This window comes from Oculina patagonica, chromosome 10 (assembly GCF_052425735.1).
Source record: "Oculina patagonica isolate OP01 chromosome 10, crgOcupat, whole genome shotgun sequence".
Lineage (NCBI taxonomy): Eukaryota > Metazoa > Cnidaria > Anthozoa > Scleractinia > Oculinidae > Oculina > Oculina patagonica.
This window is the reverse complement of record NC_135767.1, coordinates 13,608,314-13,635,701: the sequence shown is the minus strand read 5'-3', so window position 1 is coordinate 13,635,701 and position 27,388 is coordinate 13,608,314. Positions and strand designations below refer to the sequence as shown.

Sequence of the window (27,388 nt, the reverse complement as noted above, 5' to 3'; positions counted from 1 at the left end):
TAAAAATAGTTTCCCGGTCTGATACTGTGATTATTCCACTTAAATGCTGGCTAACGCATGCGACCATCTTATGAACATTTCGGTTTTAATAACGCGCGCTTAGCAGTCAATAATTATGCCATGTCTACTGCTACAACCAGCCTTTTAATTTTAAATTTAATGCATTCAGACGACCAATAAGTACTTCAGTTTTCGACCAGTAACCAGCATTTAATTGTTTCAGTTTAATGCAAGCTACTGGTAAATCATTGTACCCAGTTTAAGTGCCTATCCGGCCTACAGGTTTTTTGACTGCGCTGTAACACATAAATAATCTGCATTCCCAGTTTCATGCAAACTAAAAGCTATCATTCACAGTTTATTGCACACAACCATCTCATAACAACATCCTGTCAAATGCACCCCCTTTTAATACATGCGACCAGCCTTAAAGGGGTCGGGTAAAAGTTCTTACAAGGTTTCTTATGAATGGCTCTCTACCCTTTGAGAGAGCTATAGAGCAAACAACAGGAACAATGCCCCTAGCCCCAAAATAACAGCAACTGCTGCACTAGAGGACCAGAAGAATTACAAGGTAACAATAGCTCTGCACTACTAAGGAATAAATAGTTGATTTAAAAAAATTGCGCGCTTTTTCAGTTCCTTTGGAACCACGTATTGAGAAGATGGCAAACTTAAACAAGAACATTTGAAATTGCTTTCAAAACGTGTTCCACATTTTACGTTTTGTGTGTATGTCGTTTCAGGGAATATAAATCAATTTTACCAAACAAACTTGTCAAATGTGCATAAGCGCAAAGCTTCTGTTGTTGTTGTTTGTTTGTTTGTTTGTTTGTTTATATGTATTTTTGTTTCTTTACATGTGTAAAAGTTGTTTTTGGTTGGTTTACTTTTGCAACTAAAATTCATTCGGTTTTCTACAAATTCGACCATTTTTCTAAAGCTTCCGGTCCTGTTATGTCCCAGTCCTCTTTAAAGACGCACAGCTCTTCAAACAGAGGAAGCTTGGCAACCACTGAGGCTCCGATGTAAGCGGCATGATGGCGTTCAAGTCCTGCGTGAACCTGGTTACAGAGGTAACAAAAAAGAGATTAAAAAAATAAAATACAAATATACTACATAAAAAAACAAACGAACACAAACACAAAAACATGGCAAGAGAGATTTTGCACAATCTGTCGAACAAATAGGCCATTTCCGAGTTACCCTTTGCCCCGCGTTTCAAAACGAGTCTACGTGCGAAACCATTCATATGAAAATAAGTTTCACCTACAAGTCCATTTTCATGCAAATCAAACTCATTTCCATTTGAATGGTTTCGCACGCGTACGTAGACTCGTTTTGAAACAAAGGCCAAGGGTTACTCGGAAATGGCCTATTGTCTTAAAGCCTATCAAAGTAAGAAAAGATTAGCATACGAGATTAGTTTTTACTGAATTCACGAAAATGGTTCCGACTACGGAAAATAATAACAAGAACACTTATTTAATTATGACAGCCGGAAGTGACATGCCTACCTGCACATGGGAAGTTAAAGGCATTAGCTCACTCACTTCCTCTTGGAGTCGTTCAGCGAGACCTGGGAAAAAAAAACACGACTTGCTTATAAGGTATCCGGTCATTTCGTTAAAGGGGTTATTTCGTTCCAAGTCACTTGTCCAATGTACAGTCAGTTCGTTTCACAAAATAGTCATTTCGTTCCGCGAGGTAGTTAGATCGTTCCATAGAGTATTTAAGGCGAAAAACCCTTGAATATAGTGAAATTCGGTTCTTCAACTAGCGTGCTACACATGAATAAACCTCGTTCTTTAGTCCATGAGCCAAAACAAGCGCGCCACACATGGATATACCTCGTTCTTTTACCCACGAGCCGAAATAAGCACGCTGTTTACATGTGAACAAACCATTTAAAAATACTTTTTTAAAATGTTCTAAAAGACCGCTATATATGGTCCTGGAGCACGATAACGCATTACAATACTGCGCAAGCCCGTTCAAATGAACGAACTGACTATACGTTGGAACGAAATGACCGTGGAACGAAATGACCACGTACCTTGGCCAAAAGAAAGTTATAAAAGGCGAGGCCTTGAAAATGCTGCTTGAATTTACTAAAACCAACCTGCAGACATGGACCCTCCCCCACTCAGGTAAATATTTCGACACATCTGTTTGCGTATGTCGATACTACAAGCCATGATGGCTTTGACAGTCAATTCGTGAATGCCCGGATTATCCTTGCCCCAGACTGATGGTTTAAACAGTCCCTCGGTACAGCGGTATCTGGCTGTGTCCACGGTGACGTTTCTGGGGAATAAAATTTGACATCTGAAAGTTACAAGCTTATAATTCCTTAGAATTAATAACTAGTAGTAATCAGAGATAAGGGGAGTGCGTTCGACTAATAGGTAAAATAGACCCAAGGTAAGCAGGCAGTGGCAAAAAAACCGACATGGTCGGCCTACTTGTAGTACGCCTTATGTCAAAGTTAGTTACTATGCTTATACCTCACTAAACGGAAGTGTGAGAAAGATTGTGTGACGAGCCAAAAGAAGATAGAATGAATGAAATATTATTTACACAAAAATAATTATTTATTTCACTTGACTTGTTATCGTGTGGCACTAAACGAGATTTAAACTTCCACAAACTTCTGAAAATAGTTTCTCTTCGATTTAAAATTCCACAGACATAATTTACACAGTAATCCACTACACGCATATTACATTCACACAACGATTTCTTCGTCAAAACGTCTAGTGTTTCTAGGAATAACAATATATCACAAATTCAAAAAAGTGATAAAACAATTTCGATCCGTATTATACCCACTCTCGATGCATTTAATTCTAACAATTTGTAGTTTTGTGCAACATATAATTGCAGGAAAATACGCTGGTTTACATACGAACGAACTTCGTACGAAACTACGCATCGACTTACTCGATTTCCACTCTTTTTATGACGTTTGGTGGCTGAAGAGAACTCTGCTACCTTGGATGATAACCTTCTAGTGTTCTCCATGACATTTTTGGCAAAATTACAATTTTGGAAACACGTTTTTAACCCTTCTTTTTCAAGCAAAATAATGTTTTTAAGCTCCGTTTGGGACGCCATCTTGTTTTGCATGAAATCGAGGCCATCTGTGGCTACCAGTTTCCCGGCCGAGATTTGCCCCTGCAAAAATCAATCGGGGCGGCCAATCTGGTGTCCATACATATGCGCGCGCATTTCGGCTCGATTCATTCCGCAAAACAGTACACAGGCATACCAACTCAAAAGACACAGGACACAAAAGCAAAAATTAGGCTTGCGCTCTCCTTCGTCGAACGCAATTACACCCGCTTTCAGTGTTACGGCGTGCAAAGCTTTCTTTCTACATCCATCTTTCGACACCATCTTTCTACATCGTCTTTCGACGTGCTGTTTGAAATAAGCCACTGAATCAAAACCGATACATACTGTTGTTGAGCACACAAGGTCAGAAGGTCATGCTAGTGGGCTGTGATTGGCGGATTTCGATCCGTGTTGTTTGTTTAGCACGTTGAAAGATGGATGTCGATAGAAAGCCGCTATGCACGTAACACTGAAAGCGGGTGTAAAACTAGGTAACAATACATTTAGCTTATTGTACATTAAGTTGACCAGTAGCATGTAATTAAATTGAAAGCGATTTACGTCACGTAAAACGCTAACATTAGAGAAAATAATAGTAACCCGTAATGCTTCCAACACACCTTGTTCCATCTGGAATGGAGAACTTTTCTAAATCCACGACGATTGTAGTGTCTGGTTCTTCGTCATCTTGAGTTCCTCGCTTTGCCACAAAAGATACCTGAACAACGAGTAATTAAACAACTTTAGCACTGGAACTTCTTGAGCTGCCTTAAAATCATAACAAATACAATATTCTCGAATCCATTTTGTAATTATTTGGCTTATTTGGAGTGTTGATTGGACAGTTTATGCGCCACGTCTGCGCTATCAGACAGATGACGGCTAAAAGATACATGTACTCGTGCCCAAAGTGAAATAAAGAAATTAACTTAATAAGCTTAGATCCTTTCTCCTCCTCCCATCCCCCCTCCTTCCCCCGGGTAGGGGATAGGGCCAGGTTAACTTGATAAGGGGATTGTTTACTTTTTAGTAAACCCTAGTTATTATACCTTTTCTTTGATGGCCCGCGAGATGTAAGACTCCACTTCCGAGAAAAATCTACATTCGGGAAAAAAAGAAAAATCATTACTTCCTAAGACTAGAAATTTGATAAGAACTTTCTAGTCTCAATGTCAGTTCTGTCAGTTCTGAATAGAGCACAGCTACGCGTGGAATACTGTGTATCTATGGGAATCCCGTGTAAATAAAAAAAAAAATAAAGGGAAACCTCGAGCCAACTGGCCCATACTGTCGGAGCTTATCCCAGTTTCGATAACATTAAGCGGCTAGGAATATTTCTACTCCCCCCTGAATGGGATGCTAGTCCATCGCAGGGTACCCCCCCCCCCCCCTCCCCCAAGCATTATGTCGCCGGTACCCATTTATACACCTGGCTGGAGAGAGGCACTGTGAGAGTAAAGTGTCTTGCCCAAGAACACAACACAATAACCCTGGCCAGGCCTCGAACCCGGACCGCTCGATCCGGAGTCCGGCGCACTAACCATTAGGCCACCGCGCCTCCCATCTCATGTAAATAACCACCATAAATTTGATTTGTGAAACCATATGTTAGAAAGCGAGTAGTTAAAATAACCAACTCCTTTCACACATCCCTTAAATTTGACCAATGTAATTTCTCTGTCAGGTGTCGTTTCACTTAGAGTGTTCAAGCAATGAATTTTACCGACCGAAGCTATTTAGCATCAGACTCCGTACAAGCGATGTTCACTGCAGCATATTTGAATGATCTTTCTTTAAATGGCCGCAAAATCCGTGCATTGGTGAACACAATATGCCGTCTATTGCTTTCGTTTAGCAGCTGGCATTTTTTTTTTGTGGGTGGGTGGGAAGGGGGGGGGGGGACTCCACGAGGAACGGGGGAGTAAATGGGTGATTACGGCTATCCCGTCTAATCGCTCCTTAGATACTTCGCCCCTCCTCCCTAGCTTGGTATCCCTATCTTACCGTATGCCTTTTTCTGTCAACAGTCTTGTAAAACTGTCCGTGATTTGTCTCCCACCATAAGGAAGTCTTGTGGTTCCAGCTTCGATCATACATCCTACGTTAATAATAAATTAATAAACGGTAAAAAGTTGCGACAATAAGCTAAGAAAAAGGTGAACGGAAACGACATTGATATGTTACCTTCAACAACTGGAAAGATGTCGATATGATTACCGATATCCACTGCAAACAATAAAATAATAACCTTATTTAGTTTCCAAGAGCAAATAACACAGTCAGATACTGTACCTTGCTAATTTGCTTCTGAGATCTATATCTTTATTTGGCTTGACATGTTTCGAATCAGACAAGTAGGGAACGATTGATTGATTGTTTTGACTGACTGCACGAACAACGGCTGATCTTGCCGTCTAGCCTCTTTAACAAAAAGGCTCCTTCGCCTTCAGTTGTTTACTACGCATTACTGCGCTTATCGTATACGGTAGCTCGTTGGTGGAAACTCTCCTAATTTGCACGGCGATTGTGAAAACAACAAAAAAACAGCACACAGAAAACTGGCTCAATCCCTACCTAAATATTCCGAGGACTGGTCAGAAGCTATAAGTTCTCCCTGGCATTATTGATACTATTTCAAAGAGTCAGGTGATGAGGACAAAGAAAGTTATCAATAAAGAGATATTGTTTTCATGTACCAACAAATTTTCAGGAAAAGCATTGAAAGAAAATGTAAGGAAATAATCAACTATTAAGGTATTTCACATTCTCATCACAAGACTCACCAACAATCCCTGAGATAGCACTGTAGGAGTACATGGCTAAAACAGCTTGCTCCTGAAGATAACAAGCCTCGACTTGAAAATGATCCAGCAACAGCTCCACGAGTTCTTCCTGTCAACAAAAACCCAAGAAAACGAGAAAATTAGGTAATTTCAGCGCCATAAAATATTACTGTCTTTTTCATTCTCGTCCCCATAGCCCTTTCGTTTCTCTTAGCCGGCTGGGCCTTGGCACGAGAAACGAAGGGCTCTGGGGACACAGGGTTTCCTGTCCTAGATTCTAGGACTTCCGGACTTCATGTTTGCAGTCATGACGTTTCAAAAGAATGTATGAGAGAGTCGTTACGTTTTCGAATTCCGTTTAGGAATTCTTTGTTCCAAGCAGCCAATCAAAAAAATTCGAATTAATTCAAAAATCCTATGTCCCCAGAGCCCTTCGTTTTCTCGTACCAAGCCAGCTAGGAGAAACGAAAGGGCTATGGGGACGAGAATGTGTCTTTGTCTGCCAGACAGGACAAGATTATTCAGTCACCAGGCTCAACTTTTTCCTATCTCCGCTACCCCACAAAAATTCAATAAGTAAAAACATGTACCTTTTCTTGAGGTCCAGCACCGTGCGGTAATGTCATGATCACCTGCAGTTAGGGAACAATTATTTAGCACTTTGTTAAATTGGGTTATAAGCCTCCAGGTTATTATAGTTTTCACTCCTTTACATTTGAAAATAAGTTTTAAAATACCATTATGTCATACTAAGAGATCTCGCTGTCCTTCCGGCCGACTAATGGACTATGACTAACTGACTGAATGTCTGTGTGTCTGAATAAGGGACAGGCAGGCAGACGGACGTGCACACTAGGAGATCTGACCCTCTGACCGACCGGCTGATTGATTAAGACTGACTGACACACTGTCTGTCTGTCTGTCTGTCTGTCTGTCTGTCTGTCTGTCTGTCTGTCGGTCGGTCGGTCGGTCGGTCGGTCGGTCGGTCGGTCGGTCGGATGGACGTACATATTGACTGAATACCAATGACTGAATAACTGACTACCGGTAACTAACTGACTGACTGACTGACCTCCTGACTCGTAGACTGATTCTTTAAAGGGCAAAATTGCTTCCTGACTGAGCAGCAGATAAACTCTGTAAGTACTGATTGATATAAAAGAACAACATCAACTGACCGGTAACTACAGAAGAAAAAAAAAAACGAGAGAGAAAAGCCGTAGTTCAACTATCTGAACAACCCAACTAAACGATTAACGGCGGAACATATATGAACCACCCCCTAGAAAAAAAGTATACTCAAAATGTGAGAGCCTTACCTTGTGTTTTGATGGATTAACTTTAAGTTTGTCAAATAAGTGCTCGAAGATTCCAATCAAATCAAGAATCTCAACCTTAAGCTACAATAGGAAAAGCACAAGAAGACGAGAAAATTAAACCAAATTGCTCTGTAGTATTCACAATCCTGCACAAAACTGTTGAGACACTTAGCTTTTTCCTAGCCTGCGAGCAGGCTCCCGATCTGATCGGCGAGCGAAGCGAGCCGAGAAGAGACTAGGGACCGGTATGGTATGGTTTAGAATGTGCTATACACAGGGACCGTATCACAACCAAATATACATGTACGTAGAGGAACAAGGAACTTGAATGTCTGAAAAAAAGCATACGATTTCCATTCGTTACATGTACCTTGTCAATTTTGAGTGATTTTCTTAACGGGAATTGCAATCTCGATGTCTTTCTTGTTTCTGGAAGAAGAGCATCATGTCCATATTTGCAGTTTTCTCTGCAAGAAAACAATGAACAAATTTACTTGTTTTAAAGGTGATTTCTAGTCCGCTATGCGCAATCTGTGAATGCAAAGTGTATGTGGGCCTAACACAAATGAATATTTGCTAGCTAAAATATGAATTCCGGGACAAAATTATTTTTCCTTCATCATTAACGCCAGACATCCTTACAAAAATAATAATAATAACGAGTAGAAGAACCTCGGCGTTACTCCAAACCGACGTTTCAGTTCCTCAAGCATTTCTGAACGAAACGATCTGCTAAAACACGTCATGTACGCTATTACCAAAGTGCAACTTATCAACGAATTCAAACCAGAAATGATAACAAAATTCAGATTTTTCGCAGCACGACCCTGGAAATCACCTTTAAACAATTTACGACCCCTCGAAAGAAACCTCCGAAAGAAGACAGGAGAACAGGCTGCTAAAATCAAAGGCAAAGAGGAACTTAACGGTGTGATTAAAAGGAAGAAACCTCCATTGGTAAGGAAAATTAGGACATGACAATACTAAACAATACTTACGCATTTTCTTTATCAACCGCAATAACACATGGAAATATAACTTGAGGCCAAGCTGTGGAAAAAAATAAACAAACTATATGAATAAAATAAATGGTGGTGATGGTGATAAATAAACGTCGATCGAAAATTAAGTTTTAACCTAAACTGGAACATTATGGTATCAGTGGTATGGCGCTTCAGTGGATCAAAAGCTATTTTTCTGGGCGTCAACAATTTGTACAGTTTAACCAAGCGTGCTCATCCAAGCTAATCAGTAAGTGTGGTGTCCCCCAAGGCTCTATCTTAGGTCCTTTGTTTTTCATATTATATATAAATGACCTTCCTAATGCATGTAAATCCGGATGTAAATTAACCCAACCTCTGCTCTTTGCTGATGACACAAGTATTTTTTATTCACATTCTGATCCCAATTATTTAGAGTCCGTATTAAATGATGATCTGTGTAACCTTGACATCTGGATGAAGTGTAATATGCTATCAATAAATATTAGGAAAACTAATTATATTATTTTTAAATCGAGGCAGAAGCACCTCAGTAAATCCTTTTCTTTATCCTTTGGTAATCAAACATTGAAACAAGTCAGTGATACAAAATTCTTAGGTGTCTACATTGATGAGAATTTCACATGGAAATATCATATTAGCTTCGTATGTAAAAAAATCTCTAAGTCAGTTGGTGTCATATTTAGGTCAAGATATTATTTATCATCTAATACTAAGCTTGCTCTGTACTACACCTTAATTTACCCTTATATCACTTACTGTAATTCAGCCTGGTCTTCTACATATATAACTAATTTAAATAGAATTTTTTATTTACAAAAACGTACTGTGCGAGCTATTACCAACTCAGACTATCGAGAACATTTTGCCCCCTTATTTGCTAAACTGGGCATCTTAGATATCTTCCAAGTCAATGCATTGCAAATAGCGTAATTTATGTTTTACTATCATAACCAATTATTGCCCCCGATGTTTCTCAATTTGTTTTCTACTAGTAGTCAAATACACAGTTATGATACAAGAATAGCCAAGTGGTATCGACCACATCACTGTTGTACAAATCTAAAGCAGTTTACAATACTTTTCCAGGGTCCTAAAATTTGGAATTCTCTACCAGAATCGATCACTGGTTCGAGTAGCTTCTCTTCTTTTAAGAAAAAAATGATTAAATTTCTAATAAAATGAGTCTGAAATTGGCCTAGCTGCACATTCACAGCGAAATTACAAACTTATTGCTAACCCGAGGTGGCCTCCCCCATAAGCCTTGTGGTTTCTTGGAGGTCTCTTCGCCCTATCTTTTTAAGTTATTTTAATTTGTATGTTTAATTCTGAAGTGGCAAATAAATGATGATGATGATGATGATGATGAAACCTCTGTAGTGAAAAGAGAAAGATTTAATGTTCAACATGTCACGAGCGTGGGACAAAGGAAAATCTGAGTCCCCGACGGGGATCAAACCCATGGCCTCACAAACACCAGACGGGCACTCTATCCACTGAGCTACGAGAGACTCATGGCGAGCTAGGCTGGGTGGTTTATATGTGACACGCGTCCTGCATGCTGCTAACATCAGCAATGTCGATAGCGTAAAAAGAAACATGTTAAATTTTCAGCTCGGTAGAGAAACGAGAAAGATGCAATGTTCCTCACGCCACGAACGTGAAACAAAGAAAAAATCTGAGTCCCTGATGGGAATAGATCGAACCCATGACCTCCCAAACACCGGGCGGGTGCTCTATCCACTGAGCTATGCAGAGACTCATGATCATGGACGTCATACATACCATCTTCCTGAGCAAAGCCAGCCTTGATGGCACTTGATCCTAAGTCGATAATGATAGTCAAGCCCTGCAAAAAAGGGAACAATTTGAACCTGCAGGTATAATCTTGAATGTGCAATGAACATTGTGCATGTAGCACACTAAAGTATCACATACTCCCAGGGGGGTTATTTCACTGAGGAATGTGTGTTGTTTTTTCTTCATACAAATCTTTGTAAAATGTCTTTAAGAGATTCCAGTTAGTATTGATTTGGTATTGTTTTAGGGGGGGGGGGGGGGTTGAAATCCCATCATGCTGCAAAATCCAAAATAAGCTACAGTGTACCTCAGTGGCTGAAGACTCCTCTGGTATATGACTGCTGTCCAATGGTACTACAGACTCAGCTTCCAGTGCCTCTTTCCAGTCTTCCGCTTCTTTCACAGAGAAACACTTGAGCTTAACTTTACGGCCACCTTGGATCTGGCACAAAAAAGAGACAATGACCGCATGTACGTGCAAATGTAACAAATACAATACGGTTTTTGTCTGATTTGCGTTCAACTGCGCTGTTTTAGCAGAGGGTGACTTGGTCTACGCAATTTTTTTTTGAGAGAAAGTTGTCTATTAGAAAAGTTAACGATGCAGACTATTTCAATAGTATTTTCGTTTCTTTCTCATCATACATGTAACATTAGCAACATGGACAGTGATGTGTTCTTTCTGGCTTCGTATACTCGGTTACACTTCATGTACTACTAAAATTTTATGTGTCAAATTAAGTTAACAGTGCTTATCGGCAGCCTAGAAATAAAAAAAAAAAACTCTCAAGTAAGTGAGCTCATCTGACGTACATCGGTCTCTCCTGACCCAAACCTTCCGTTTAACTGCTAGAAATCACGCGTTTTGCCGATGCTCTTAGCTGCGAAAGACGATTCACATATGACAAACAAAGATGGCGGAACGAAAAGTAAACAATGCTTTTAGTTCCCAGTTCTCCTAGGTTTGATAATTAAGTAACCCTCACACGATTCCTCCATCGTCCCCCAGCATAAGGAGATTTGTCATCGCCTAAAAATATCAACGGATTACGGGTATATGATGGCGTGGACTTGTTGTGTACGGACCCAAGTATATTGCACGCTTTTATGTAAAATACCATTATCAAACCATTAACTATATAATTTAATTTCAATTTCAGTGACACTCACTTGTTCAGCTATTTCCAGCATTTTATCATCGACCTTTTTCACCTGAAATAGCAATGAAGATATCCTTACATAATTTATATCATTAAACTGCCCATTAAAGTACAATGCTGCAATAGTGCTGTGTTTGATGCAATAGCCCAATGACATGTACAATGTACATCTGAAGAATGTATAGAAATGACAAGTTCTACTCACTGAACACCCGACCAGGTTTATAAATCCTAAGGGCTCCAAAGCCCGGTGATCCTGTTATAAAACAAAAATGAAATTAAGTAAAACAAAAAAAGGTTAAGCTTGGCTGGTTAAAGTCGCTTTGTTTGTTTCGGTCGCTTTCTTTATAGCCCTTACTGTCTATTTGGGAAGCAACACCACACACTTGAAAAGTTGTGCCAAGATCAACCTGCAAGGGGGTGGGGGAGGGGGGAGGGGGGGGGTGGCGGTGGGTACACATTCTTTTACCATCAAGCAAAGTAAAAATGCAGTAAAATTCTATTACAACTCGCCCACCGAAAAAATACCTCCACCCCTCCCCACTAATCGCATACCCAAAAAACTTCCAAAAAAGCCTCCCGAGTACAAGGCCATGGACTTTTCCAATTATAAGGCTCCTTTACCTTGTAAACCTTGGTTTGTATTTTATGCATAGTTTTAAGTATGCTTATAGACGAGCAATTTGTTTATCGACTGTAGGACTTGTTCTTGTCTTAAAATGTTATTCTATATCTTCTTTAATCAAAGGACCTGTTTTGGTTTTCATATTGTTGTGTTCATGTGTTCATTTTGTTAATCCCTTGTGTGTAAGCGCTCCCAAAAAATTAAGCCCAGCTGAAAGAGAGGTTGAGCAATATAATCAGCAAGGGATGTTAAAGAACCCACACACTAATGGTAAAGAGTAGGGCACGAAGTTCCCGGAGTTGTGGTCTGTTCTTTCACATGTATCTTTGGGTTGCGTGGTGGGCTGAGATCATACACATAGACGGATAGTGGCTTTAATTTCCAAGTGGCTTCCGGTCTCATCCCATCATTCTAATTGTGAAGCGCATTGAGCTTTGTAAATGCGCTATATAAGAACCTATAAACCCAGGGAACGTTTATTTTTGAAATTCTGGACATGTACCTCGTAGTAGTAGAGTTTGCCTCCAACAGCTTTGAAGTGGCGTTTCTTCCAGCCTTTGAAAACAGAAGCCTGTGGAATGCAACATTATTACAATCTGTTACTGATGTCCAGTGTTAAAAAAAAAAAAAAAATATACATGACCACATGCATGGTTGCCACAGTCATCAGTTTTTAAAATTCCCTGACTTCCTAATAAAAAGAAAATTTCCCTGACCAAATATTCATATGCTAAAAATTGCCAGATATAGTAGCAGTCTTCAGGCTCCAAATTTCAAAAAAAAAATCGCTGAGATCACATTGACAGGTCTGAAATGTTTTTTTTTTTTTCAACCATCAATTGTATAAAATCAGCGGCGTTATATACAAATTTCCCCTGGCTTTTCTTGAAAATGTAATTTTCCCTGACCCAAAGTAAAATTCCCTGACTTTTTCCTGATGTTGAAGAATTTTATTTAAATTCCCTGACCATTTCCTGACCTTTGGCAACCCCATGGCTTTTTAAACTAGACACATCAACATAATTTATATATAGATCTAGATGTATTATTAGCCCCACTATTTATAGAAAGTGGCAAACATCAGCTTGGGGTTGATTTAGTTGGTCTAATTTTCCTCGATCACACTATTTCTTAAAATTCTTAAATTATTCCTAACAAACAACCATGTACACGTTTAACACTGCACTACCGTAATGATTCGATTTAATTAGCCATGTTCAAAACGAGCAGGGGACTGGGTACGAATATTCAATATCGATTGCACTGAAAAACTGGGCCCGTCAACTGAAAGAGAATCCAAAAATTAGTAACTCGACCAAATTTGAGAGTTATTGGTTTAAACGCAAAGGCATGGAACTCTTTTAAAAATTGTTAAAATAAGAGAGCTTAGTATGGCTGGATGGACAGCTGTCCCTCCAATCCATACTAAGCTCTCTTATTTTAGCAATTTCTAAAACTGAACCATACCTATGCGTTTAAACCAATAACTCTCAAATTTGGTTGAGTTACTAATTTTTGGATGCTATTTCAGATGACAGGCCCAGTTTTTCAGTGCAATCGATATTGAATATTCGTACCCAGTCCCCTGCTCGTTTTGAACATGGCTAATTAGCGCCTGTGGTGCTTATTTACTTTTGGGTCCTCAAGGGAGGGCACTTATTCAAGACAGGCGTTTCTTCTGGACAGGGCCCTTATTTAATTTTTTGAGAAACAACCATTGTTCAACACAAAACTTAAATGAATATTAAAAGAACTAACAAAAACAGAAACTGTAACTTACAGTAACAAATTGTTGAAAGTTCAGTTGTAAACTTTTAAAAGAATTGTTCATTTTAGCAGTATATGATCGTAAATATATACATGTACGGTACGGTTAATGTTCATGAGTTTATCTATTTGGCGTTGATGACATCCGTACATCTGGGGCAGTCATCCACAATAGAGGCGCTTATTAGAACAGGGGCGCTTATAAGAATGGGGGCACTTATTAGAATGGGCACTTATTGGAATAGGGGCGCTTATTGACAAAAACACATTCAAAAGGGGCGTTTAATTGGAAGGGGACCCTTATTGGAAGGAGGGGGCTAAATCGAATCATTACAGTACATGTAATCACTAACATTGGCAGCAAAAAAAGACCAAAAGGCAACCAACAGACAACAAGAGCAGGAGGAGGAAGAATAGGAGGAATACAACATAATTATAATGTAAGAGATTTTTACACTGTCATACCCTTTTCTGGCTGCCTCTTACAGGTTGTTTCTCCATATATCCAGCCATACGAATGTTATCCACACTGGCTTCCATGGTTTGCTTAAAAGGAAGGAAAAAGAGAGGAGAAATATTTTTTTCTGGATCAAATCTCAAGATTGTTCTGGAGACTGTGCAAATGTTTGAAAACATGCACAATCTTTGTATATTTGGGAACGGCTCCTAATGTTACAGTCCTCTGGGCTTCTTATACAAGAGACACGGCTAAAATAAGACACTGTTCTATTCTATTTAATATACATGTACTATTCTAGGCTTTCCGGGTGCCAAAGCTTTTCGGGATCTTCTTTAAGATAGGCTTTTATTTACATCTGAAATAGCTGGTATATACACAAACTGGCCGTATATATTACGGTAAAAAAATCCTGCTTCGCAACTAATACAAGGCATGTGTATAAAAGGCTCTAGATAGTTCGTGTCTTTTTTAGCCACGTTTAAATTATAAGCCCCCAGCTTATAGCTCTCCCCCCTCCCCCCCCCCCCCGCTTATAGGCCAATCTACCTGGAAACAAAAAATACATCCGATTAAATAAGCCCTCCCCTCCCCCCCCCAGATATATGCGTTTTTAACTTAAAAACGTATTTCGATCGACACTCCCATGGCTCTTTTCAAAACGTTTTTTTTTTTATTCGGCTTATATGCCCTCCATGATAAAGCCCTATGCTTATAAGCCCACACAAAACCCCTTAGGAAGTTGTATAAGCCCAGGTCTTATAACTGGAATTTTACAGCATTGCATGACTGGCCTACTTTCAAAGTGCTGACTATAACTCTGAAATCTCCTTTATATTTTATAGAAACAATGTTTGGCAAGTAGAATTGAATTCATTAGAATAGCGTCGCGCACAAATTCTAAAAATAGATTTGGTCTCATGAGACCCCCCGCGTGACTCAGACAAACATTACCAGTCGGCCATAAGCGAATGTATGCGAGAGAGCGTCAATACGTGAGGAAAACATGTGAAAAGTTAGGTAAATCGGAGTGTATGCTTTCTCAAAGGGCTAAGAATGGTTAGTACAAAGCACTGCTGTCATGGTGAGTGCAAAACCGACTCAAAGTAACCTGAACATTGGCCAAAATCGCTCTTAGAGCTGGAGGAATCGGGGAAGAAAGTCTTCATTCCATTCGGCTTACGGTACGAATTGCGAAACGAAACGGTACTTTACGAAATGGTACTTTGCGAAACGGTACTGAGGTAAAAATATTGCAAAAATATTGAATGGGGCAGACAAACATTGATTGCAAAACAGGTATAAGTCATGATAAGTTGACCCAGGTTTGCGTGAAGGATAAATGTGATGCCTGCTTTTGAATCGAAACTTGTCGCGTCGCGAAAGAATTTATTTTTGAACATGAATCAAAAATGCAAAACACGAATCAGGGTGAATTAAAGTAACATCAAAAATCAGAAATAAAGACGCCTGTAAAAGTACTACTCTCGCTTTAGTCATCCGAAAATGAAGGAAGCGAAATATTTTTGCCGCCGAGGATTTCTTATCTTTGTTTAGTGCATGAATGTACGCCGCCCGGCGCGCCAGATTGTAAATAAAGGTCGCGATGGCCACGTTTGTCATGCTTTCTTGTTATGTGTAGTCATGAAAACGAATGGATTAAAAGTCTGTCTGTTTTAACATGGCGAACGTTTATTAAGATCGAATAAAAGTTTCACAGAAGGTTCACGAATTTATGGCATTTATTTGCGGGGAATGTGTTATCTTTCGGGCGACAAACGCCGACAACCAGTAGTTGTGATTATGCAAATGACTGCTCTACCGTTCAGCTACATTTTTGCCGATAAGAATTATTTCGAGCCCATCAAAATAGCTATTTACGGTCAATTCTAAATTTGAGCTAGGTTCGTGATTAGTGTTTAGTAATACGATTTTTACGGCTCGATAGTAGTCCAGCCTTTATACATTCCGTAACACGTTTCGTCACGAAGGGTTGTCGTTTTCCGCTTAATTTTAGCCCTCTGCACTTCAGCCATCGTTTTAACTGATCCACAGTATAGTTCTCTGCTTCACTTTCAAATTTCGAGCCAGGAACGCCATCATCTTGCGTGAGAACGGCCAAAGACCGAAGCGAAGTGCTCGCGAGCGACATAATTTCTTCATCTCTTGTAGTTTGTCTGAGTCAAGTGGGGGGTCTCAATTTTGGTGACGTCATTTGTGCGCGACGCTATTCACAAGCCTTACCACTGAAGGGGTCGGAAGTGGTCGGACATTACCAAACAACTCCTGGAGGACTGGGGTCTAATAGAGAACAAAGGCAGAGAAAATATATGTCTTACTATGATTAATGATTGATGGTTGTGTGAGTGCAAATGTTCGTGAAGGTATATTAAAGTTAGTGTGCCTCTTAAGGATCCACATGTCTAGCATTGACATATGTACATGCTATGAAAACAAATTAAGGCCTACAAATTAAATCAATTGACAATCTCCTCCACATGTTACAGACATTATGTACCTATGATACTACCAAACCATGTACATTAAAGTTTATTTACATCTTCTGGGAACAGTGTACATTTCATTGACTAAAAGGAGCTATTTCTCAAACAACGCGCATCTTGAAAAAACTGGCAAGTTTCTTCAAGTTTGTCATGATTAGTAATCCATCTTAATCTTAGTTAGCCAAAGCCATCCTTGGTTATTAATATTTTTCGCATTTTTAGTACTCCTTTGTTGTTGTTGTTGTTGTTTTTTTTGGAATAAGAAACAGGTCTATAATTTCAAGGTTTCCTTGAACTGGCTCTTCAATGTGTCATTCCACAAATCAATAATTTATTGTCATTTTAATAAATTAGACAGTTTATTAGCCGGAAATGGATGATGAAATCTGGCAAGATATAAATATAGTCATGCACTCTGCCCCGTCTTAACTTTGTAACAAATGTGTGCATGACCATGTAGCAGTTTCACTTAGGGAGTGATTCAGAAACAGATGCATGAACATTTAAGTTTCTACTCACAGGATCCCAGTTTTGTAAGTACTGTTGCTCAACAACCAAAGCATCTGGTTCATCTTCTGCCTGGTCAGCATCAACAGGTAACTGCAGGTCTGCAGGTTTTTCATCCTAAATGAAATTGAGGTGCATACATGCATGTTAAAATAATGTAAAGCTTCGTTACTTCAGCAATACAGAGCAAGAGGGCAAGTAGATAAGTGCAACTGGGCAGTGCAACCCTTGGAGAAAAAAAAATAGTTTAAGGAAAGAAAAAAAAACCTTTGTTCAAGACCTCTGAGTTTGTCCAAGCTAATAAAGGCCTTTTCCCTGATTTAACCCACTACACATGAAAAGTAATGTGAGAAATGGTTTGACCTCAACAGGAGAGCTGTAAATTTAATGAGGCCCTGTGAAAGACTGAGATCACCCGAATTCATGATGAAGACCCCTGGTCAGCATTGTCGCTAGAACATTTCGTTTGGTCGCTAGATTGTGTATTTAGTAAAACTGTTTACTTTTGTTCTCGTACAAGAATCCCCTCTTCTGTCGTCTTTGGTAGCTGAACTGACCGTTGCTTGTGGTCAAATAGCAAATGTTCTGAGTTGTATAGCTCAGCGGCCATTGTGCCACTTGATCATGGCTTGTGATCAAATAACAAACTTTCCGAGTTATGTAGCTTGGCGGCTGTTGAGCCACTTGATCATTACTTGTGATCAGAACACGGCGTTATCGAGTGATGAGGCTCGCATTTGCGTTAAACATTTGCACGGTGTAGACGACATCAGAGTAGATGAAGCGATCGAATACAACCGAACCATTGTTCAGTCAGATGAAGCGATCGAATACAACCGAACCATTGTTCAGTCGAGTAAATGCGGCACCGGAAGCATTCTTTTGTATAACGTGACCAAATCACGTCGTGCACAGAGTTCTGTCTAGACTTCGATAAATGATACCCACAATAATTATGATAGTAAGCTTATAAAGAGATATGAAAGAGATGTCCGTGTTGTAGCTGGAAAGAATGGCGATAGGAGTTGTTCTGTTGCTATGATCTCTACAAATGTTGAGAAATCTCAGGCTGTGAAAAAAGCAAAAAGCAACAGGAAACGAGACAGAGAACCATCTCGAATTTCTGTTCTTAGAGTTACTAAATTGCTTAGAAGAAAGAAATACAGAAGTTAAGACTTAAAAAACTACTGAAACATAATTTCCCAAGCTCCTCACTTATTAGAAATTTTTGTAGCAATTACAAGAAATGGTTTATTTTGTGTAACTCTGAACATTTTTACAGTAAATATGTTTTTTTCATAAACAAACAGAAAGAGAAAAAAAGATACAAGTATTGCACTGGTAAACAGAAAGAGTTATCAATCGACATGCTTCAAACAAAGTCTGACTTCAGTCACAATAGCGCTTTTGGTCATATTTTGCAAAGTTCAAATTTAAAAGGAGATATGCTTCCTTCAAATGACAGTTGTAATTTGCCTTGGGTATCTCTTAATGAGAGACTTTCATTAATAAGTTTAATGCCTTATGATGTTGGTGGGAGTGGAGACTGTTTTTTTCGGTCAGTTTCACACCAACTGTATGGAACTGCAGAGTTGCATTTTCAAATTCGTGCTGCTGGTATTAGGCACTTGAATAATCATCCAGAATTTTATGTTGAGAGCGTTTCTGACGATGGTGTGACAATGTAATTATCCAGGCAGTAAGTATTTTAGTTGAAAGCAAATTCTGCAATATTAATTCATACTTCAATATATTGCTGTTTCAAGTTAACAGTGCTTTCTATGGAATTCACATGTTGCTGTTTCAAATATAAAATAATGTTGTCTGTAACCTTAAAGGAACAGTGCCACAGCTGAGTTTAAGTTTGAACTTTGAACTGTGTCATTACTTTCATACTTGTGTGTTACACATTTTTTTTTTTTTATTATTATTATTTTTTTTTTATTTAGATAATTGACGCCTTACTTACAATAATAAGTACACTTACAATAACAGCTAGCACAATACAAACACGAACTAAATAACACTAATGAAGTATAGAAGGGAAAAAAAGAAGCTAATTATGCTAACTTTGTGAATTAAGGTGTGACGCAAAAAAATTCCCTCCTACAATTCCCCAGCGATTCGGAACTTTTAAGAAAACAAAGTCGGAATTCTTTGATACTTGACAAAAGTTTACGCCGTTATTTGCATATGTTTAAGCTACGGCTAAATGTTTGTTTTGTTTTGTTCTTTCGTTCATATATCTGCTGCAACTAAATAATTATTTAACAGGGGCGTAGCCAGGATTTTTGTATAGGGGGGTTCCAAATGTGAATTGTAATTGTGAACGTAAAACCGAGCGCCGGAGGCGCTCCTCCTCTAGGGGGGTCCGGGGCATGCCCCCCCCCCCCCAGGGAAATTTTTAAATTTGCGGTCCCCAGAAATGGCATCTCCTTGATTCTGAGCATAAATTTTTAGCAATTTTAACGTCAATTGAAGCTAGTATTTCAAAGAAGGGAAGCTCAAAATCCCGCGTACCAGGTAATTTTTCCGGCGTACCATTCACTACCGGCGTACCGTCACTCACTAGTCAGCTAGTATATCAGCCAGAAGTAGGCGCCGTGGATGCTTTCGTGCAAAAATGTCGACTGTTGCACTAATGTCAATTTGTCTGTTGTAATGTATGTTCATAAGAGCAAGTCCTGACTCTCGCTCGCTGGTCATTGTAGCCCGCAGGTATGTCTTTAGTCTGCGCAATGTGCTGAACGATCGCTCACATTCTGCAGAAGTAATTGGCAACGTACACAAGATGCGCAGCAACTTGTGCACATTTGGATAAAAATCGCTGTCACATTCTGCCAAGGCCTGAACTGCACTGTTTGGTACGCACTTAGCCACTTTCGCCGCCAACAGGCAAGCTCCACATCTGCAACTTGGGGTGATGGTAGATCATCTGCATAGTACTGGATGGCAGCTTGCACAGGGTTTCCTTCTTGAGAAACAAGCAAGGCTGGTAGAACGCACAGGAGGGAAGACATCACAGCATCATTGTTTGGGTCGAAGTATGAATCCATCTCAGAGATAAGGTGATCTTGCAGAGGAATTGTAAGCGCTCTTTTGTAGTACTCCTTGGGTGATTCTGCTTCAACATTGCTTCGGTGCTGTTGCTGACCAACAACGCGTGACATAGAGGGCTCGATGTCTGTTTTTCTCACTGTGGTGGTAGCCATGTTGTACCAATCCGTGCAATGTTTCTCTATGTCTCCTCTGATGTTCTGCAGGTCTCTCTTAAAATCTCCGATGTGGTTGTATGCCTGATAGACATCGATTTCTCGCTTTTGCAGCTTGAAACTGAGTGGATTCATTTTTACAGGGTGTCAAGTGACAAATGGCACTTAGAAAATAGGAAAATAGGAATGACAATGTCCAAAAAATAGGAAATAAATAGGAATTCTCACCCCAAAATAGGAAAAAATAGGAGGATTTCTTTGAGTTCTATCCTCTTAACACTCCCAACAGCAACTTTGTTTCACAACCCAACGCTTTAATATTTAACAGGCACAATGGCATACATCCACAATGTATTGCCGTATAAACAAATGTTACCTAGCACAACTCATCCTACAACAATTACCAGATTCCAAATTTCATTAGATACTTCACAAGATGCCTTTACTTTAAGTCATTAGACCTTTCAAACTGTGAGAATGAAAAGCTAATTTTTTTACAAACCGAAACAATATAATGTTCACTTTCACCAAATGTATGTCTTTCTTACAATAAAAGCCAACCACAATAAAAGTCCAACACTATACTGTTTTGGCTCTTTTAGCAGATTGGGTAACCTTAGCTTTGCTCTCGTTTTTGACAGCATTTGCTGTTGAGGACATGGCCTTTTCTAACAGTATGTGCTGTTTGTCAGTCAACAGTTTCTCTTTTGTCCTATTTTCTCCAAGCTTTGCATTGCTTGGTCTTAGCAGTGTCAAGCATCATTGTGGCTACATTAACAGTTTGTTTGTTGACAGCTGTTGCTGAAAGGGCATCATTAGTTCATCAGCCGCTTTCAAGTCTGCTTTTACTACTTCTTCCTCTCGCATCAGAGTATCCTCACTATCTTGCATGCTATCAAAAGCACTGAGAAATTCTGGGCACAAGTTTCAGAAGAAAACCACTCATAAAGGCTTCAAAGCGGTCTTTTTTGACATGAAGTTTCAGTTTTTTTGTCGAATTTATCAATTTTATTGACAACTTCATTTCAAATATTTCACAATGTTTCTGTGTACCTGAGAAAACCCTAAAAAATAGGAAAAAATAGGAATTTCATGAAAAAATAGGAGAAAATAGGAGGCAGGCCAAAAAATAGGAAAAAATAGGAAAAAATAGGAACTTGACACCCTGTTTTTATAATCTGGCGGAATTAAAGGGGGGTTCTAATAATATTTTTTCTCTTGAATTAGCTATTGCGATATCCCGAAGGGGGGTTCCGGAACCCCTGGAACCCTCCCCTGGCTACGCCACTGTTTAACTAATGTTGAGGTCTTCAGCTTTAAGGATACGAATGGGCCGCTCATCCACGGATCTTTTAATAAATATTTTTCCATCGATAGTCCACGCACTATGCCATTCTTTGTCGTCTTTTGCTTTCCTTGCTTTTCCAAAAAGTTGGCGTCGCGACTTGGTCAAGTTTTCGTTTATAAAGACTTGCGTGGTACCTGGAAATACCGTAAACAACCGCGTATAAGCCGCACCCGCAGATAAGCCGCACCCTGAGTTTAACAACTCAAATGTTGGAAAAAAAGTTTTTTGAAAGTAAATCAAAGAAAATCCATGTCGAGTCAAAAATCCAAAGTTGAGTCTTTAGGAAGTCTTCTTCACCGAACGTAAACTCAATGAACATTGAAACAGAAAATACTTCAGTCTTACCCACAATTTGAGCTCTTTAATATAATGAAAACCAACTTTGACATATTACGGGTGATCTTTTTCTGGCATTTGTTGACAGGTATTTCTTCATTCAACGCAGTTTTTCCATAGATTTTTGTGTGACAACAACAAGAACTTTCGTTTGCAGAGCGTTCGTAGCTTAGTAACCAGGCATTTGATCGGACGCGAAATATGGGACTAGGGCGAGAACGTAAAGCAAAACAAGATGGCGATGGAGGCGTTCGAGTTTCGTGGTATCATATTGACAAATTAAAGAGATTTGGTAGCCATCTATTGGAGATAAACTTGTTGCATAATGAGAGTTTCGTAATCAGTTTGACAAATTTTTCATCAAAGTGCAAAATGAGAGAGAAACAATTGGCCATCTTACTCGTGAATACTCGTGGTATTTTCTCGCTCGTAAAAGTATCAATATTACTGTTAAAGTTATAGGCCATTGTCGACACTGCAAACAGTATAGGAGCTGTCAAACTTGCAAAAGCAATGACCGGTACTCTCTTGTTGTTTACATAATTTTCCATAAATTAGCATCAGTTAACAAAAATTTTCCGAATGTTCCCGCAGATAAGCCGCACCCCCGCTTTCGAGCGAAAATTTTTGGAAAAAAGGTGCGGCTTATCTGCGGGTTTTTACGGTACTTGATTTACGTTGATGCGTCTGAGCTGCTTACGCGCAGAGTAGAGCTCCTTCTTTGCACGATATGATCTAAATCGTACTATGATAGGTCGAGGCTTGTGTGCAAATCGCGGGTTTTGAGCCATCCTGTGGCAAATATCAATATCACCTTTTGCAATTTTGACGTTTAACAGATTTCCGAGTTTAATGATGAGCTCAGAGATGTTTTCGTCGTCTTCTTCGGGAAAATCGTGAAATTCTAGATTGTACTTTCGAGTATATTGTTCGAGGTCGTCTAGATTAGAGTTTGTTGATTTTAGATCATTGCCAAGTTTACTCACTAGGTCAGTCTCTTTGTTCAGAGCATTTTGTAATCTCGTCACCTCGGTCTTGAGGTTTACATTTTCTTTTTCCACTTTCTCCAGCTTTTCGACGTGGAACTCCAAAGATGTTCTCAGCTCTGCGTACTGCTCTTTGAGGTCTTTGTTTTCCTTCAAGAGTTGGTCCGTATTCTCTTGTATTGTCTTTAGTATTTTCCAGATTTCCTTGTTGGAGACCGCCTCGCCGCTTTCGTCAGCCGAAGCGCTGCCAGGCGATGCGCTCATTTTTGAAGTTTTGGAGGGAGGCGAGCCAGTATTTCGTTGTTTTCGTTTCTTTCTATTTGCACCCATTAAAAAGGGCGCATTTTGAAGTCCCAAATACCAAAGATAACGCTTTGCTGGGGAAAAAGAAGGCCACACTGAAAATCAGCCTCCGGTCGCCATGAGACTCGTCCCAGCCTCTGCCTTGTGTGTTACACATAACACACATTCAATCAATTGTCATTCATTTTTGGAATTAATAAAGTTATTGTTCACAGTTTATTCGCCATCAATGTTGTTAAATTATTATTACAAACATTTCACCTTCCTCTTTTGTCCCATCACCAACAAATTGTACAAGAAAAAGGGGAAATCTCAGTCAACACCAAAAACTACCCCTCTTTTCAAGCCTTACTCGAACGCATTCCCCTAATCGCTGATTACTACTAGTCTCTAGTTTAACCTCGCCTTAAATTTAGCCCTATTTAATACTTCAGTAGTATCACAGCCCTTCACCACGTGATGCACCTACATACAGTTGTAGCTCCATGATGCTACCTTATAAATTCCATGAAATTTTTGCGACACTTTAATTTGCGAATTTCTTGATTCAAAAATAATCGCGAAAGTAAAGTGACGCAAACAATAAGTGTCGCGAATATAACGGGACGCAAAAATAGGGCCCCAATGGGTCCATGTGTTTTGCTGCTAGAGCAAAGTCTTAGGGAACATGTTGATGAAAGACAAGTGAGTCGAGATTGAAATCCAACGTCTTTTATTGTCTGTCACTTGTGTGCAGGTTAATAATTGCACTATATTGTAGTCACTTTGTGTTAATTCAATCCTGATAATTTTACTGATCAATGTTATGTTGAAATCAACAACGGAAAGACGGCGTTGAACGTAACGCAAAGTTCATTTTGAAAGCGAAAGTTTACAAATAATTATTATCATTCGTCAGTCATCCCTTCACGCATGAACACTCGTCGAATTTCAGTGTCTTCACAACAAGATCGGAAGATCGATAAGGACCAATTTTTGATTCTGCGAAAGTTCGTTTTCTTAAAGTTTTAGAAATTTGTGAAGTTGGAGGATTCACTGAGGACTGCGTAGCCGAAGATGCAGTGGCTCGCTGGACATCAAATTCTATTTTTCACGGCGTTTAATTAATCTTCACAAAATAAACATGTGGCGCCAGCGCGTCTGGCAGTCAAAAATTCATTTTTCAAAAAACTTTCCCTTTCCAGCTATTTTAGCGGGGCTTATACTATAGTACCTACCTGTCAGTCGTAGAAAAGCTGAAATTTAAGGATGAACTGTTTATTAAATGAAGACCGTATTATTTTTTAATAACTAGTAAACAAACTGGTCGCCACGCATTTAGACACGAACTGACGAATGTTGCATCTGATGCAGTGAATCTGGTGAATGAGAACTTCCTTTAATATTTCTTTGTTTTCGACGGTGTGCACCACTGAATAAGTTTCTTTCCCATTGTGATGTTACTAGTATTAATTCGTTTCTAGCTGTCTTTTATATAGCTCGAATACAGCTACAATTAGCGGTGCAGCCTACCAGCATGGTATATTCCTTTCCAGCTGTCTTTGCGTGACAAGTTACACGTTCATACATTTTATTTTAAAATATGAAGTTCAGAGTTAATACAGTACTAGTATGCTGTAGACAGTGTAGACAAGGTGAGGGTAAGTTTATTTTCAAAGCGAAAGTTTACAAACTGTGCACTAACCGGTCCTTTGGAGAAAATATTTATGACCTTCGGCGAGGTTCCAAGTCTTCGCTCTTTTCGTAAATGATGAAAACTGCAGAATAATTTTCTCATAAAACTGGAGTGGTCGCGCCACAGTTTGTTTTCTTTCCCAATGCGATATACTTTTAAATCGGTTTTCTGTTTTCCAACGTGTCCAACGTGGTTTGCGTTCGAATACTTTGGCCCGTAACTTCGAATGCGATCAGCGCTACGGTTCATTGGTTTCGATTTTGTTTGTTCATGGATTTGATTGACATCGGTAGTTCAGATTTCTCCTCTGTTACGGCACTTACACCTTACACCTTACGGTCCTTACGGCACAAACTTCAGCTCTCAATGTGTTTTGCTTGCAGCCATTGCGGCTGCAGCAAAACACAAAAACTAAGTGACTTGCATTATGTTAATAATCAAGAAAGAATGAGTTTAGCACCACTGAAGGAAGGGATTTTGAATGTACAGTACCGCTCAAATGTAAGTTACCACCTCTTGTCTCGTTTCTCGAGAGACGTGTCTCGTTTCTCTCGAGACACGTCTCGTTTCTCGTGAGAGTCAGTGAAGCGTTCAGTATGGAATACCGTAAAATTCTGGTTATAAGCCCCCCCGCTTATAAGCCCTCCCGGTTATAGGCCCATCTACCTGGAAACAAAAAATTACATCCGATTATAAGCCCCCCCGGATATAAGCCCCCCTCTGCCGGATGACAGTACTGAACAGGGCTAAATGTTGCTTTATTATGTGTTTTCAACTTAAAAACGTATTTCGATCAACACTCCCGTGGCTCTTTTCGAAACATTTTTTTCATTCCGCTTATAAGCTCTCCCGAATATAAGCCCCTCTGCTTATAAGCCCACCAAAAACCTCTTACGAAGTTGTATAAGCCCAGGGCCTATAACCGGAATTCTACGGTATATTACTCCCAAGAGGCCGTATTGTATCAAAGATTTCTGTCTGTAGTGTGTTGCCAAATTGATGAAACTGAAATTAAATGTATCAACAAAGAGCTCAATAATTGACCCGATCATTCGCAAGGATAAATCACTACTCTACTTGACAGTTAAACAAATGCAACAGAAGGCGAAACTTTGGTACTTGCAGTGCACTCGCGAGAAACGAGACTTGTCTCGAGAGAAACGAGACGCGTCTCACGAGACGCGCCTCATTTTTTTTGCGAGACGGTGGTAACTTACATTTGAGCGGTACTGTATTAATAAAAATGGATGTTGTGGTCAATTGACTCAAATACAAAAAATTCACGTACAAGCAGGAACTGACAACTGTTCTGCTGTTGCTGTTGACATTTAGTCCAGCCGTTGCGCTTTTTGTTAATAATTTTTGACGTCATTGTTCATTTAATAAAGTTGTTTTATTTAAATCAAGGGCATGCTGAATATAATATACTGCCAAGGAAATGTAAATTCTGTCTTTCTCGAAAACGCGAAATTAGAGTGACTTTAAATCTAAAATTTTCGCAAAATAGCGAAATTAAAATGTCGCGAAATATGCACACCTAAAATTCCTGAAATTAACGTGGCGTGAAAATTTCATGTAATAAGGTACATATCACGTACACGAGTACTGTAGGCACACAATGCATGCAAACGGGCACAGAGTCTGCAGTTACATGTTCCAGGTCTCCTGCATGCATAGTGCCCTTTACTTTGCAGTCATTGACTGGCTGCAATTACTCGGTATATTAGGTAGGTCACAATGTTTAGGAACCCCCTCTGCAAATTAAAAAATATTATTTTTTTACCTTTTTCACCAACTTCCCATCACCAGCTGGTTTACTCGACTTCTTCGTCATGGAATATGGCAGGGGCTTTGGTGGCGCTGGCCGTGAAGGTTGGGGTGGATAAACTGTCTCATAAACATCATTATCCTCCTTTTCTTCATTCTCCTTTGAAGCCGAATCTTTGCTGCCATTTCCAGAAAGAACTGACTGGCTGGGCTGAACTTGAAGATTTTCCTTAGCAGAAGTAGCAGAAGGATTTGAAACTTTTTCAACAGTTGAATACACTGGAATGTCGCCAGGGCCGGAACCTTCCACCTCTCTTGTTCCTTTGTCAGTTGAATTCTCATCAGCAGGTACTTGTATCTGCTCTTCAGTGCTTAGATGTGTGGTTTCTTCATTTTCTGGTTCAACTTTGTTAGTTTCCTCCATTGTTTTGCTCCTGTTAACGTCTCTTGCAGACCAGGGAGGAAGTACAGATGCTATGGATCCATTCTTATGAAGTTGCTGTCAAAAGAAACAAAAACATTTTCATTGCTTTTGGTAAACAAACGTTGAACAAGACTTGAAATGTGCGTTCACGATATTCAAGTGTAATCAGCCACCAAAATATAAACAACTTACAGCAAATTTTGTGTTGAAATTATATTTTGCCACGTACATGGAGTAGCAAATTTTACTTGGTTTAAAACCACTTTCCCTTGTTGACATAAACCAAAATGCTTTCTT

General features: G+C 39.4%; 1 protein-coding gene across 2 annotated transcripts in view; it reads right to left on the bottom strand.

Moving 5' to 3' along the window:
* LOC144629000 (uncharacterized) overlaps positions 1-27,388 on the bottom strand; it is a 35,914-nt gene that overhangs the window by 495 nt on the left and 8,031 nt on the right. For both annotated transcript variants that reach the window (XM_078487140.1, XM_078487142.1), the window contains exons 7-27: positions 26,684-27,166; positions 17,053-17,157; positions 16,274-16,330; positions 14,038-14,118; positions 12,308-12,376; positions 11,386-11,436; positions 11,191-11,232; positions 10,328-10,462; positions 10,006-10,069; positions 8,218-8,269; positions 7,590-7,686; positions 7,220-7,300; positions 6,491-6,532; positions 5,901-6,009; positions 5,302-5,343; positions 5,122-5,215; positions 4,167-4,215; positions 3,738-3,835; positions 2,123-2,307; positions 1,518-1,579; positions 1-1,064 (exon numbers count right to left, since the gene is read on the bottom strand). The exon at positions 1-1,064 is cut by the window's left edge and continues 495 nt beyond it. In XM_078487140.1, the coding sequence (XP_078343266.1) occupies positions 918-1,064; positions 1,518-1,579; positions 2,123-2,307; positions 3,738-3,835; positions 4,167-4,215; positions 5,122-5,215; positions 5,302-5,343; positions 5,901-6,009; positions 6,491-6,532; positions 7,220-7,300; positions 7,590-7,686; positions 8,218-8,269; positions 10,006-10,069; positions 10,328-10,462; positions 11,191-11,232; positions 11,386-11,436; positions 12,308-12,376; positions 14,038-14,118; positions 16,274-16,330; positions 17,053-17,157; positions 26,684-27,166 (2,145 nt within the window). In that variant the 3' untranslated portion in view covers positions 1-917. The remainder of the gene's footprint in view (positions 1,065-1,517; positions 1,580-2,122; positions 2,308-3,737; positions 3,836-4,166; positions 4,216-5,121; positions 5,216-5,301; positions 5,344-5,900; positions 6,010-6,490; positions 6,533-7,219; positions 7,301-7,589; positions 7,687-8,217; positions 8,270-10,005; positions 10,070-10,327; positions 10,463-11,190; positions 11,233-11,385; positions 11,437-12,307; positions 12,377-14,037; positions 14,119-16,273; positions 16,331-17,052; positions 17,158-26,683; positions 27,167-27,388) is intronic.